We start from the raw sequence: 15,717 nt of genomic DNA, 5'->3' as shown, positions 1-15,717 counted from the left end.
AGTCTAGACGTGTTCATCTTTGTACTCTACTAAGGCAACATGGCATTTCCAAGCTTCTTTGGGTGCAATGGAAAAAATGCAGTGGATTTTTTGGACAACCTGGAGATGGCCTTCCTTGTCTCTGGGAGGGATGATGAAGCATTAAAGTTGAGGGCTTTTCCTTTGGTGCTCAAGGAAGAAGCTAGAATGTGGTTCCAAACTCTAAATCCGGCCCAAAGAGCTGAATGGGAGGGATTGAAGGTAGCTTTCTTGCAGAGATTTGAACAAACTAACTCAGCTGAAGAGTTATGGCAACGGCTTTTGGCCCTCCATCAAAGTGATCCTTATGGTTATGCAACTTATGAGGAAGGGTTTTTAAAGCTTTGGGGGCAATGGTCAAACTCACTGAATCCTGGTGAGAGAGCTCCAAACTACTTTCAAAAGGATTGATTTATTTCAGATTTGTACCCCTTGCTCAAGGAGAAGGTAAAGGTGAAATTTCCAAACACTTTTGAAGATGCTTTGAGAATCACTAGAGAAAAGAATCGAAATATTCTCTACCAAGCCCAAGCTAGCCAAGCAGTTTTGGAAAACAACATCACAACTATGGAGGCCTCTCAAGTTCCCCCAAATGTATCTAATACACCATGCCTTGTTAGAGGTCAAAAAGACATGATCCAACAAATAAACAATCTTACTAATCAACTAGAGGGTTTGAGAGTGAATCTTGTGCAAGGTGCAAGAAGACCTATCATGGGGAATGGTGGGAATTGACCACAAATGCGAGGACAAGCAAGGAAAATGTTGTGTTACAACTGTGGAGAAAATGGGCATGGCATGTACAATTGTCCTCACCCTAGAAGATATGATCACCCTGCCAAAGGTCCTCGACAACAAGTAAGCCCTCATCGTGCTAGGACTCAAGAGCAAGAGCAGTCACACGACCTGCAATTTTACAACCACCTTATGTTCAAGTTGAAACCCCTGCTGTTCAACCAAATGTTAATGTCATAAAAATAGAGGAGGTGGTCAGGGATAGAAGGCTCCAAGAAGAAATAGCGAGAGGTAAGATGAAGGTAGATGTAGTAGAGACCATGCCTATCAAGCGGGTACATGTCCAAATTGAGGTAAGCAAGGAAGCAATCAATGAGGCAAGTACATCATGAGCACCTAGAAATGAAGGGAAGAAGAGAAAGACTCGAACTAGGTCTAAAATTGATATCTCCAACTTCCCTTTGGGTTCTCACACACAACCTTATGATCTGATAGCAAATGTGAGCTCTCAAGGGCCAAAAATTACTTGGCCACAATCACTTCATGCCTCTCCAAAGCTATGACGACAATGGTCAAAAATGGTAAGCACAAGGGCAAGGCAAGGTAAAATGGTTAGTGCAATCAAGGCATATGGCCTCAAAGATATAGTGCCTTTAGTGGAGGCTCAAATCAAAGGTCAACGGATTTGAAAAACATACATCGATAGTGGAGCAGAGGTTTGTGTCATGACAGAAAAGCTTATGCATCAATTAGGCTTAGAAGTAATGGAATCCTCAACCTTTAGAGCAAAGATGGCCAACAATGATGCGGTCACATGTGTGGATGTAGGGAAAGCTTTGAGAGTTTCTATTTTTGGAATCACTGCAGCAGTGGATGTTTATGTGATGCCAGTATAGGAAGAAGGATATCCCCTCATCCTAGGGAGACCTTGGCTTATGGGCATCGGAGCTAGGCAAGATTGGGCAAAAGGGGATCTGGAGTTGAGGCCACGTAATGTGGGTGGCTACGATCAAAAGGTGGTTTACAACTTGAAGAGTGGGCGTCAAGAGAAGCTTGAACTAGAAATGTCTGCCAATGAGTGGAGCTCAAGTGGATGTTCCTCATCGGTAGAAGAGGAAGAGAGTTCAAGTGGAGAGAGTGATAGCACTCTCGAAGTTATGGGCGTCACCTTAAAGGAACCTACCTCATCAGAAGACAACCCAAGAATCCAAGGAGAAGATGTGTGGGATGCTAGCCTAGAGAAGATGATATCCAAGGATATAAAAGATGAAGAAAGGGAGGGTTATGTGAATGTTCTCAAGAAGCATGCATCATTGTTTATTTCTGATTATACTCACATTATAGGTGTCACTGCAGTGAAGCATCACATCCAACTCAAAGAAGGAAGCAAACCTGTAGTAGAAAGATTGAGAAGACTGGGAGTTGTGCAACAGGATGCACTGTTGACGAAGGTTAAGAGACTCTTGAATGCAGGATTCATATACCCAGTGGGAGATTTAGAATGGGTCTCCCCAATAGTAGTGAGGCCAAAGAAAAATGGTAAGTGGCGAGTATGCATAGATTACAAGCCACTAAATGCTACAACAAAGAGGGCCACTTCCCTCTCCCATTTTAGGATGAAATCTTGAATGAAGTAGTGGGACATGAGCAGTATATAGTGTGTGATGGCTACTCTGGCTACTTCCAAATTCGCATTGCAGAGGGGGATCAAAAGAAGACCACTTTCATCACACCATGGGGCTATTTTGCCTTTCGGGTCACGCCCTTTGGTCTCACAAATGCCCCAGCAACCTTTCAATGATTCATAAATATGGTCTTCCAACCTTACTTTGGTAAGTTCATAAGGGTTGTCATAGATGACTTTTGTATTTACAGCTCAAGGAACATACATCTACACAAGGTTGATGAAGGATTTACTCGCTTAGCTAGGTTGGGTGGACAACTAAATAAGGATAAATGTCACATTGGGGAAAGCAAGGTCACACTACTAGGGCATGTAGTGTCAATTGAAGGAATTGAGGTAGATCCAAAAAAGGTAGAAACATTGCTAGCTCTACCTTCCCCAACCTCCATCAAACAATTAGTCTCCTTTTTACAAAAGCTAAGATATTTGGGTAGATTTATACACCTACTCTCTCAAGCCATATATCCCCTGCAATCTGACACGCCAAGAAACTCTTGTATGGAGTGAACAAAGTGAAGGACATTTTAAGGAGATAAAGAAAATGTTGGGGTCACTTCCTATAATCCTCCAGCCTTGTTGGGAAGAAACATTCTTTGTAAACCCTAGCGTGGGAGAAGAGGCCATTGGTGTTGCTCTCCTACAAAAAGATCCAAAAACATCCTTCATGAGGCCCGTGTATTTTGGCAGCCACCTCATGAAAGCCTCAAAGAAGGCTTACACCTCCATGGAACAACTAGTGTTGGCCCTCATGTTTGCAGTAACTAAATTTCGGCCATATTTTCTTCCAAAGAGGTTTGTGATCATCACTGTGGAGTATATGTTTCCCTATACACTACAATATATGGAAATATCTGACAAAATAGCAAAGTGGGTGGTCCGACTTCAAGATTTTGATTATACAGTGCAAGTTGAAAAAACAACTCGAGCATATGCCTGGTGGCTGATATTTTGACAAACAGGTGCTATGAGAAAAATCTCAGGGTGAAAAGAAAGGACCTTCCACCACCCCCATCCATAGAGACTCTTGTAGATGCTTATAGTCTCTACTTTGATGGTGCATACAAGAGAACTAAGGATAAGGCAGCCACAGGCATTGTTGTTTTCTCTCCTTTAGGAGAGAAAATCTATGGTGAAGGAATCATCTTGGAAGGTGTCCACTCTAACAATGAGGCAGAATATCAAGCTTTAATTCATGGTCTTTGTTGGTGTCGTAGTAATTCAATCGAGAGGTTGAATGCTTTTGGAGACTCCATGCTATTGGTAAGGCAGATGCAAGGTACATGGGCATGTAAAAATACAAACCTCTCTAGTAAAATGAGAGAGACTTCACATATATACCTCTTGTATTTTAAGAAAGTGGAGCTATTGAAACAATTTTCTAGCCATACTAAATGTATCCAAATCACCTTATCTATGTGTCATTATACTTTTGAACCATATTTGCCTCTTTCTCTCTCTAGATTATTCTCTTTTTCTCTTTTCCCATTTACTCTTAATGTGGTCTCAAACTCCTTCTTTCTCTCTCTCTCTCTTAATGTTTAAGTTTCACTAGGTAGCTCTCTCTTTCCCTTTCTCTTATTCTTTAACTCTCTCTTCCTCTTATTCTCTCTCTCTCTCTCTCTCTCTCTCTCTCTCTCTCTCTGTATATCTCTTATGAGAAGATTTAGGGAAGCACAAGTACATCATGTGCCAAGAGACCAAAACAAGGATGCCGACCATCTAGCATCATCAAAGCTGAATGAGTTAATGGTGGGAGCAATGGCTGTCAAACCCCCACTTCAGCAAGGCAAGGAAGACTTAGAAGATATTCTACACCTCTTAGAGCAAGGAGAAGCTCCCAAACACTTGACTAAGGGAGAAAGATAGTGGCTAGCTCGGAAGGCTACAAGATATCACATGGTAAATGATAGTCTGTATTGTCTTGGTAAGGATGGTGTGCTTAGGAAAGTGCCTTCAAAATGAAAAATTAAAGAAATCTTAAAATCTTGCCATGATGATGTGTGTGGAGCCCACTTTGCACACGATATCACAAGTAGAAAGGTTCTATAAGCCGGCTTTACTTGGCCCAGTCTACACTGAGATGTCAAATATTGGTTTCAAACATGTGAAGAATGTCAAAAATCAGAACCACGACGGCTCATAGCAGAACCCCAAAACCCAATCAAGGTCTATGGACCCTTTGAGAAGTGGGGAATTGATGCCATAGGGCCTCTACCACGCACTCCATCAGGAAAAGAGTATATTATCATGGGGGTAAATTACATGACTAGATGGGCCAAGGCTATGCCAACTAGAAGAATCACTGCTAAGGAAGTGAGTAAATTCATCTTTGACCACATTTGTTGTAGGTTTGGTATCCCTCTTGAAATACTATCAAATAGAGGACCAGGGTTTAGAGCTAATGTGGTGGGTGAACTCATGCAAAAGCTAAATATTCAACGACGACACTCTACCCCTTACTACCCTCAATGCAATGGATTGGTGGAAATGGTAAATGGAATGATTTGTAAAATCATCAGCAAATAGGTACATTCAAGGCCCCGGGATTGGGACAAGCACTTTAGTGGAGCTCTATGGGCTTACAGAACCTCCTTCAAAACCATGTTAATCTAGTTTATGGACAAGAGGCTCTTTTGCCTATTGAGGTGAAATTAGCTAGCCTTCGGGTATTAGGTGGCACAGTAGGCTCTCAAAAGGACAAGTTACATGAAGATTACTAGACCTAGAGAGGCTACAATTGGATCGTGAAGAATCCATCAACCACTACTCCCAAGAAGCTGAGAAGCGTAGAGAAAAGTTCAACAAGAAGCTAACAAATAAAAACATCAAGGAGGGATCTTTAGTGCTTCGATATGGCAATCGCTTTGATAAAAGAAAGGATGGCAAGTTTCTCTACCGGTGGGAGGGACCTTTTTGGGTCACAAAAAAATTCAACAATGGCTCCTACAAACTTCAAGACATTGAGGGAAAAGTGCACAAGACCAGGGTAAATGGATGGCGCTTAAAACCCTATCACATCAGGGTGGGGTCACCTCAAGATACCAAAGAGTGTCTAGAGGCATAAATACCTCTAGCCAGGTTGGGAGGGGCTATATGATCCGAGAAAATCACAAAAAAATATTCTTCTAACACTTTGTTGATTTTTTATACATTTGGAGGTTTGAAATAAAGAAGAGGGTGGGAACAACCTCTTGGGAAATCCAAGAAATCACTGGATGGAAATATTTCATGGACCAGTTTACCAAGGGGGGGTTGAAGAGTAAAGATCAATGGAGGAAGGTGAAGGGAAAATGTGTAATGTGAAAAGAAAAGACATGAAATGGATTTGGAGCCATCCAAAGGGCATGTGAGGCTCATAATGTCATGGCTTTGGAGCCTTATGATAATTCAAACAAATGGGACCCTTCTTGAAAGCATTAGTGGAAGAAAAATCAGGCACATGATTTTGTAAGATTTTTTAAAAATACTTCCACTCCGATCTAAAAAAACTTTTTAACATAAAAGTTGTAGCACGTGAGCTGAAGTTTTGGCTTATATTTTTTTATAATTTTTTATGAATCAGGAGATATGGCCAAAATGGTGGACGCCAACTTTTTTCAACTGCGGTATTGGGAGTTTTCAACCATAACCCCATGTTGTAATTTCTGAAATGTGTAGTTGAAATGATCATCTAACAAGTAAGCCTCTTGGAGCTCTTCAACCCAATCACTGTGCAATTTTGAGATAGAGGACACTCTGCATGCCCACATTTGAGAGAGTGAATCAGCCACAATATTATCCTTGCCCCGCATGTGTGAAATATCAAAGTCATAGTTCTGTAAGGTTGCCACCCATCGCCTTTGCTTAGGAGTCAAAGTAGACTAAGTCAAGAAGTACTGGAGGACTCGACAGTCACTTTTTACTTGGAAGCGGCTGCCATACAAATAGTGGTGCCATTTCTTGATGGCATGGAGGATGGCCAACATCTCTTGGTCATATACATTCATTTGCATCTCCTTTTCATCAAGCTTGTGGCTTTCAAATGCAATCACACCATGCTCTTGCAACAATACTGCACCAATACCCCGGCCACTAGCATCACAATGAATGGTAAATAGCTTAGAGAAGTCAGGGCAAACAAGGATGGGAGCTGAAGTAAGTGCATCCTTGAACTACTTGAAGCTATGATCCACAGTGGCATTCTAAAAGAATGACTCTTTTTTCAAGCGATCAGTCAAAGGTGCTGCAATGGGGGCATAGTGCTTAATGAATCGTCGGTAGAATGAAGAGAGACCAAGGAAGCCATGCAAATAAGTGGTGGTGGAAGGAGTGGGCCAATCTCTAACACATTGCACCTTCTTCGGGTCAGCTTGTATACCATTTTTGCTCACAATGTGTGGTCTCCAAATTTTATACACACCCACACTTTCTTCCCCACACTTAACACTTCCATAAAACATCATTCATTAGACTCCCAACCCTTTCCCCTCTCTTCTCCTCTCTCTCAAGCTAATAAACCATTAGAATTCCCCTCCTAAATCACCCTCAAATCATCCTTAATTGTAATAGTAATGTATGAATTCTCACTACTCTCTCTCCATTATTGCTAGATATGATCTTATTTTATGAAGGTTCTCTATATTTTTTTATAGGAGAGCTCTTGGACTCAAGCTATGGGGAGGAGAATGGAGACAACTCACCTATGATAGAACTTGATTAAGTACAAAATTGGTCAATAAAACATCTAGATGGAGCTTCCACATTGGTGGAACCGCCTTTATGCAGCTTTGGTGGTGTTAATTCCTATTCTATCTTAACCTCCTCCCTAAACACCCTCAAGGCCTATATAAAGAGGCCTTCTCCTTTGTAATTAGCAAGAGAGAGCCAAGAGGCCTTCTTCAGCCCTATTGAGCCTTCCCCATTCTCTCTCATGAGCTTATGCAGTTCATTCCCTTACTATAGCTTATGCTTATGCAGTTCATTCCCTTACTATAGCTTATGCATACTCTACAGTGTAATAACCCCATGCTATTGGTGTCCATATTGTGTATATTGGTTATATCTTGAGGGTTCTCCATCTCTTGTGCACTCTTAAGTTTTATTGATTCATCTATTTTTTGTAGTCCTCTCTCTCTCTCTCTCTCTCTCTCTCTCTCTCTCTCTCTCTCTCTCTCTCTCTCTCTCAAATTTCCTCTCTTCTCCCTCACAAGCTCCTCTCCCTCTTGCATAGCATCCTAGTCTGCTCTTCCATGACTAGGTGGTGCCCTTACCTCATTCACTTTGTGGCAGAAGGGAGCTTGGCATAGTATAGAGGCTGCCATACCGAATTTCCTTCGTTAGAGGAGAAGAAGACCACAATAATTCTTCCTTAATTCTTATATATCTTGCAATGCCCATGCTATCATGAAGTCCTTCTGCTATAATCCTCAACTAATCTGCCACCTTGCATTACTCCACCGTTGCCATCAAAGTTGATGACCCCTTTTAGCTGCCTTTCCATGAATGCTATTTCAAGTCGCATAGCTATACTTTGGCAACAAGCATCACCTTATGTTATAAGTATAGCTATTTTGGGTCTCCAATCAAGCGGTCCTACACTTAACAGCTATACTTTGGCAACTTATCATGCAAGTATTCTTGATCAACCATACAATGCTAGGTACTCCATTGTCCTAAAGGAGTCATATAGGTGCATAAGGATCTTTGTTTCCTTACACTTTCCTTCTTGTGCCTCACCATGGACATAACAAACTATGCATATTTGTGAGGAGACTTGCATGTATAGTAATTATATTTGAGTGGGTCTGACTTGCATGTGCAATAGTTATATTTGAGTGAGACTTTGATATTATTGAAACTAGCTCCTCCTTCTACTGCAAAATGCTCCTTGCACCAATGGATATATGGCATCATTGTGTAAACAATTGATGCAGAAGGCTATAGAGAAAAGGGAAAAGGAGAGAGAGAGAGAGAGAGATGTATGAGGATTGGGTTGAGGTAGGTGGTGTGAAAGCCCTAATCATAGGAATCACAAAACACTAGATGATACCTCCAATCCCCCTTCACTTGCATCTCTCACATAGCACCTCATGTGCACCTTCCTCCCCAGGTGAATCATAACTAAGGGGGCTAAAATGCTCTTGTTGCATCATGTCCTCATTTTAGTATCATAGGTTAGCCATATATTGCACCCCATAAAAGACAAAGTTACCCCCCCTAGAAGTGTCACCAAGGCCACTAGCATGTATGCCTAGGGCACCCCCCCACATGCATGCACACATGTGCACGTGCACACGCATTGTGCACATGTCCACGTACACACATGTAGGCAAGCCATAAAAAAGGCCTCACATACCCATGATTTGCTCAATGCTAATAGGGTCTAACATCTAGATTGAGGATGAGTATGACTCTTAATTTACAAAATAATATCCATTTATAGATTGAGGGTCTAAGTTCATCCTTTTACTCCAAAATCCTACAAGTTCAAAGGACAACACATGTTTGGTTTTATGCCCACAAAGTCTTGTGTATACTATGGCCCTTATCACAAAGGCTTCCTTATACCTAAATGAATCAACATTTTATTTTCGGTAAGGCAAGTCAAAATTCAACGTTGCTATCTTAATACTCTTAGGAATAGCTCATAATTTTAGCAATATATAGTTTGCATGTCCAAATGGCGCAATCATATTGGCAATGTATTATGATCAAGCCTTCCTTTCAATGAGCCAAAGGGATGCATAGAAGATATTGATTGCATGCATTATTGAGCTAGGCCTCCTCATGAATGTTGCCTTGATTTATCTATAGAGGGAGTCTGATATGTAACAAAAACTCCATTTTGAGAACTCCTTCAATAGAACAAATCACAAATTATGAAGCTAAGTCATCACTGACAACCATCATCCCACATGCAAAAACATATACTAATAGTACATGGTGTCTCACAAGCTCTAAACATTTGAGCTACGATACATTGATTTTGCAAGTCTATTAAGACAATGAAACTTTGATTCATGCTTTCCATTTTTCTTGTGGTGCTAATTATGCTTTTTTCTTTTGTGTTGCATTTTTAAAGAATAGGATAGGTACTAATTCATGTGTCTCATGTGTAGAAGAAGCAATATGTGAACCAACTTATTGATGCAACAAGTGGTGATGCCTCTATTTCATACCTACAGATGATGTTCATAGTAGTTAAGAGAGGACAAATACAAAGAGGCTTGAGAACAACAAGAGTTGTGTGAGTGTTATTAGAGGTCTCAACCATTAAGTTCATCCATCAGTGAGTTGAGCCTTGGAAAGTTTACCTTACATCATTAACACTGATGTAGGCCATATAGTCAAACCTATGATAACGAGGCAAAACCATTCAAAAGAGATTAAGAAATTTGTACCCAGCTAAAATGAACACCATACTTTGTTCTCTTGGCATACACAGTCATTTCTTTTGCAATCCAATCACAATTGTGGGGGCAACTAAATATTGCCACATGTATGCAACTTTTATTGTACGATGTTTAGCTTCTTTATCAAATCTCAATCGGCACAATGCCTTTACACCATAATGTCACAAAAACCAAAGCTTACATGTCAAATGGATATTGCCCTTGGACACCATAATGTCATAAAAGCCAAAGCTTACATGTTAAATGGATAGCTACATATCTCTTCCATGATTTAAACCTTATTGCTCTTATTGTTTAGTACTATCTCTATCATCCAAATAAGAATTTATTTGAGTTGGTTATTCTCTTACCAACATGTTGCTATCACGTTGCCAAACAAGAAATATTGTCTTATTCATAACAATTTTGTTATATAGCTAATATGTCGTTATTACCTTTTGGACGTTGCATAACCCTTGAGAGTCAAATATATGGTGGAAAAGGGTATTATGGAAAGATCTTTTGAGAAATTGACTTGGCCAAGTCATTTTCTCCAAAGCTAAAGCTTGTGTGTTTAAAATGAGCATGCGAATCTAAAGTAATCAAATTGCCTTGTATATTCATGTTGCCGACTCCAGTTCCTTAAGGCTTTGATGCCAAATGCTTTAAGCATTGTGTGCTCTTGTAAGTGAGATGTATGCATGTATTTATTTGCACAAGTTAATTATAATTTTCTATCTTCCTCACTCTTTTTTTAAATAAATGCGGCCGCATTTTGAGACAAGGACAATCCATTCTTCGTGGAAGCTGGGAATTGAACTCACGCACTTACGCTTGTATCCACAAGGTGTGGGCTATGCAATGGCCTCTACTCTTCCTCACTCTTGTTTATAAGGCTTTAAGCATTGGAGACCCAAGATACCCAAGATTCCAGCTTTGTTTAGATAGCTGTTTTAAAACTTTGTGTTCTACTATTATGATTGATTTAGTTAATCCAAACTCCAAGCTTGTTTCATGATTGAATGCTCAAGACAAAATGTATGATAAGAGCTTTAATAGGAGAGGTTAAGGATGGAAATTGAAAGCACAAATTCAGGGGATGGCATGGACGGTCCTTACACCCATGATGGCACACTAGATGTCAGAGGGAAGCCTGCTCTCAGAAGAAGGACAGGGGGTTTCAAGGCTTCTGTATTCATTTTGGGTAGGTCTCTCTCTGTGTCTCTGTGTGTGTTATCCTGCAACCTGTGTGTGAGCGCGCGCACGCGCGTGTTTTAAGTGCAGTCACTCACTCCGTAGTCATCTGCGCTTTCATGGAGTCGTTGGATCTACAAATTCAGCCGATTGTGCATCTTTTGCATGACCTTCTGTGATCAAATTGAACTCAAATTCTGCATCTTTTACCTGACTTTCTTTGTCAGACATCGCATCTTTTCTAGGCTTTTATTGACAGTTGCTGCCCTGCACAGATATTTCCCTGACAGTTTGTGTTTTCAGTGCAGCTACTCACTCTGTAATCCTCGCTGCTTTCTTGGAGTTGCTGAATCTACAGATTATGTTCAATTCTGCAACTTTTGCCTGTCAACCTGATTCAACTCAATCCTGCATCTTTGCTCTAACATTATTTGTCTTAACACAGGCCTTCCCCTTTCTTTCTATCTCCTTATCTTGTCCATCATCGCATGTAGGCACTTGGGCCCCTAGTGGAATTGTCAATAACACAATCACTTTATTTGTGCAGTCAATCAAGGTCTTGTGTGTGTATCCCTTTATGGCGCTTCTGTCAATCTGGTTCTGTACCTCACTGAGGTTCTTCACGAGGGCGATTCCTCAGCCGCAAGCAACTCCAGCAATTGGCAGGGCGCCCAATACTTATTGTCCTGCATCGGAGGATTCTTGGGGGACGCCTACCTCGGTCGATATACGGCAGTATTGTACTTCCAGCTGATTTTCATTGCTGTAAGTAGTTGCCTCTGCATCAAGTCTGGTTTACCTATGCAATTTAGAATAATGTCGAGCTGTTGTTTAATGCATGCATGAATTAATTGAGGATCTGATGCATGTATAGTCGAGTCTCATGGCTGTGCAAGTTTATACTCATCGCAAAACTTCTGTTTTCAAATAACTCTACTTATGGTGTGCCTTTGTATGACAGTATGACTCTACTGCATGATCAGCATTTGCCTGCATGTTCACAAGAAGTTTTAGATGAATTCCCACTATAATTTCCATGTTGTGAATATGACAACATCAGTAGCTTTTGCTTGGGAGCGACTGCACACCTAGCTAGGTGCAGTTTTTGCTTGGGAGGGACTGCACACCTCTCCTGCCCCCAACCGCACCTAGCTAGGTGTAGCAGAAGCTCATGATGTTGAACACTAAAGAGAAAAACAAGGGAAAAGAACCCCTTTCCAACATGGGAAAATGCCAAAAACTCCTTGTGCAATTACCTTTGATGCCTGTAAGCTCAAGTCTTATAGCTGTGCAAATTAATACTCGTCACAGAACATCTGTTTCGAGATAACTGTACTTATGGTGTGTCTGCAACTGTTATGATAGTGTGCCTGCACTGCATGATCAACATTTGCTTGCATGTTGCAATATCGTGAATGGGAGACTTGCATTTTCAGATAGCAAATAATCTTACTTTGTCAAGTCAATGAGCAATCTTAGTGCGTACTTCATTTGACAGAAATATAACCTGATGGCTGTAGGGACTTTTGCTAATTGCCTTATCAGCCACACTCCCTTCTCTCAGGCCCCCCCGCTGCCAAAGCAGCAAGCTGGGTTGTGCACATGCGAACAAGTTGCAAGTGGGCTTTTTCTACTTTGCACTTTACACCATTGCTCTAGGTTGTGGTGGTTATCAGCCAAATGTGGTGAGTCTTGGAGCTGATCAGTTTGATGAAGAGCACCTGGTTGAGAAGGTGCAAAAGCTGGAGTTTTTTGACTGGTTCTATGTCTCCCTCACATTAGGAACCCTTCTTTCAAGCACAGTACTTGCATATATAGAGAATGAGGGCATGTGGGCACTGGGTTTTTGGATCTCAATGGGAGTGGGGCTTTTGGCCTTGTTTTCTTTCTTGGCTCCAACACTGCGATATCGGTTTCATAAGGTTGGAGGTAATCCCCTGACACGGATTGCTCAAGTTGTAGTGGCTGCCATAAGGAAAAGGGCTGTCAAACTCCCATATGATAGTGAGAGACTTTATGAGGTTGACAAGACAGAGGCAGCAATCAAAGGAAGCAGGAAAATAGTACACACAAAGACTTTGAGGTACCCTCAAGGTTCATGTTCTCTTCAATTATAATAACTCTCCACAGCAGTCTTATTTGTTGGCTATATAAGTTATAAAGCTGTGAGAGTAAACAGGAGATCTGTAAATGCCCCAAACAGCATAGTATGCTTGGAATTCTAAAATTCACTTATATCCAAGACTTAACAGTTTGAGAAAATAGAAAGAACAAATACAATAATTGTGAGCATATAATGTTGTTTGGGGTGTTTACAGATATTCTAATTGCGAGAATATTACGTTGTTTGGGGTGGTTTACAGATGCGTGTCTTCAAAGTCCAGCCGTTAAAACTACTATTGTTCTGCAGGTTTTTTGACAAAGCAGCTGCTATCACTGAAACTGACTTTGACAATACAAGCTCCCAGATTGTAATAAACAGGTGGCGGTTATGTACAGTTACACAAGTGGAGGAAGTTAAATGGGTATTCCGCATGGTTCCCACCTGGGCAACCACTATATTCTACACCACTGCCTACACTCAAGTTTATTCTCTGTTTGTGCTTCAGGGTGCTGCAATGCAGACACACATAAGAGGATTTCATGTACCCCCTGCATCTATGTATGTAGTTGATTGTGGGACTGTTGTGCTTTGTGTGGTGTTGTATAACTACGTTTTTCTGCCATTGTGGCGGCGCACTATGGGTAGAGATGATGGCATAACAGCTCTGCAAAGGATGGGGCTAGGAATGCCTATTGTGGCAATTGCCATGTTGGAGGCTGGGTTTGTGGAGAGAGTGAGGCGGCAGCGACATGAAAGTGGAGCGGATTTGAGTGTCATGTGGCAGCTACCTCAGTACATAACAACAGGTATATCGGAGGTATTCACGTACATAGGTATGATGCAGTTCTTTTATGATCAGGCACCAGATGCAATGCGCAGTATAGGGTCAACACTTCCACAGCTGTCTGTGGCGTTGGGCAACTATGCAAACTCATTACTAGTGAGTATTATAAGCAAGCTTACTGCTAGTCCAGGATGGATTCCTGAGTCTGGTTCACTGGATAAAGGCCACCTCGATTATTTTTTCTTCACGCTGGCTATCCTAACCTGCATCAACTGCTGCCTCTTTCTTCTGGCTGCAACATACTACAAATACACTGTACACCAGGATCTTTCACCTTCAGATCCAAGAATGCCCATTCTGTCATCATCTGAAGCTGAGGGATGAACCACAAAAACAACATTAATCATCCTGTTCTTAAGTGAGAGTAAAGGGTATACTTTACAATAAACTGGCTATGGATCATGTGGTATAAGGGCAGCTCCAAAGACTGGCCCTCGACATTTTGCCACTGGACATGCCCTAATCCACAATGTCTGGACTGTACAATAAACTGGCTATGGACTAAATGGTATAAGAGCAGCACTGGAGATCGGCCCTAGACATTTTGCCATTGGACATGTCCTCACAATCCACAATGCCATCAACATGTTAAGTTACACGTAAAGCTAAGAAAAGGCTAACAATGTTTTTTGATTTGGTACACAAGGGAGAATTTTTCAAATGGCTTTGTATACATCAAAATGGTGGCTTCCTAGTCATCCTAGGCATCCTCTTAACTCTCTGGTGAATATAAAAGTATTGTGCCTCCATTGCCTTGTCTTCGTAAAGTAAGACTTCACTACTTGCTGGTCTCCTCTGCAAATCAAGGTTTCAGCACTTGTGCAAAAGTATATGTGCTAGAGTCCTTCAATCACAACTCTCTATGCACTCCTATTGATTCTATGTGTTCTCAAGTTGTGTCATAGCTATGTGACAATTTAGAATGTTGTCTCATTTAATACATGCCAAATCCAACTTGAATAGGTCCAAAAAGTCTAAACCAATGTGTTCCTTTTGAGTAAAATCATCAAACTAAAAGTCAAAAAGAAATAAAAAATAGATTCATAAGTTGAACAAATAGCTAGCAAAGCACTTCCCCTTCATTTGTCATAGCTACTCGAGAATTCAAAGCATTGTCCCATCTAATACATGCCAAATCGAACTTGAAATAGGTTCACATAATCCAAATCAATGTTGCCCCTTAACAAAACCAATTAGTTGATGTTGTTATGGGTTGATTCCACTTGGCTTGGATTGCATGCACGGTTTGATTACATTTATATTGGTGTTCTGCTATTATGGTGAGCCACATGTTTGATCTCTACATTTAGTGCAACCATTAGTATTTTGCAATTGTAAGTGCTAGCAATGCATTTATTACTCAACTCTTGAACTTGATTAATGTAATTTCATCAATAAACACAATCATGGTTGAATTTTGCACTTGTTAGGGCCATTGTCTTAGCTATGAATGTAATCATAGGCTACAATCAAAACCCATATGGTAGTTTTGATACATGCAACCACATTTATGAGCCTTCTCTGATTAGACCAAGTTTTTATAGCCATGAACTTTTACAATAGTTGTGGGTAGTTTTAAACGTTGTTTTTGCTCTTTTGAGAGTTTGGGGTACAAATTAATTTTTTTCCTAGATTCCCATTCAATTTAGGTTGTGACACCAGTGTAAAGCAAGATTGCTTGTTGGCTTGATCTACAATTTAGGGTTTCAACAATGGCACAGTGAAGAGAAGAGAGAAAAAAGTGTGTGTGATGCACAATTCACCTCCC

At 40.8% G+C, this 15,717-nt stretch overlaps 1 protein-coding gene across 2 annotated transcripts; it reads left to right on the top strand.

The window, feature by feature from the left end:
- The first annotated feature begins 10,476 nt into the window (after positions 1-10,476).
- Positions 10,477-14,594, top strand: LOC148010954 (protein NRT1/ PTR FAMILY 7.3-like). Of its 2 annotated transcripts, XM_087671630.1 has the most exons (5): positions 10,477-11,011; positions 11,305-11,320; positions 11,549-11,766; positions 12,522-13,084; positions 13,412-14,594. In XM_087671630.1, the coding sequence occupies exons 1-5, from the start codon at positions 10,946-10,948 to the stop codon at positions 14,271-14,273; spliced, it is 1,725 nt and encodes a 574-aa protein (XP_087527756.1). In that variant the 5' UTR covers positions 10,477-10,945; the 3' UTR covers positions 14,274-14,594. The 2 variants fall into 2 exon arrangements, with proteins under 2 accessions (XP_087527756.1, XP_087527755.1); XM_087671629.1 differs by lacking the exon at positions 11,305-11,320 and having other exon boundaries at positions 10,480-11,011.
- The last annotated feature ends 1,123 nt before the right edge of the window (positions 14,595-15,717 follow it).

Source organism: Lygodium microphyllum, chromosome 29 (genome assembly GCF_053477565.2).
Source record: "Lygodium microphyllum isolate KBCC chromosome 29, Lygodium_microphyllum_v1.1.10, whole genome shotgun sequence".
Classification (NCBI taxonomy): Eukaryota; Viridiplantae; Streptophyta; class Polypodiopsida; order Schizaeales; family Lygodiaceae; genus Lygodium; species Lygodium microphyllum.
The sequence above is the reverse complement of the archived record's forward strand: the minus strand, read 5'-3'. Positions and strand labels throughout refer to the sequence as shown.

What these genes read in the sequence shown, in the direction of transcription:
- LOC148010954 (XM_087671629.1), top strand. Translation starts at nt 10,879, where the DNA reads ATGGAAATTGAAAGCACAAATTCAGGGGATGGCATGGACGGTCCTTAC. An exon ending in GGCTTCTGTATTCATTTTGG is followed by an intron (nt 11,012 to 11,548) that starts GTAGGTCTCTCT and finishes TTATTTGTGCAG; the next exon opens with TCAATCAAGGTCTTGTGTGT. An exon ending in TCCAGCTGATTTTCATTGCT is followed by an intron (nt 11,767 to 12,521) that starts GTAAGTAGTTGC and finishes TGATGGCTGTAG; the next exon opens with GGACTTTTGCTAATTGCCTT.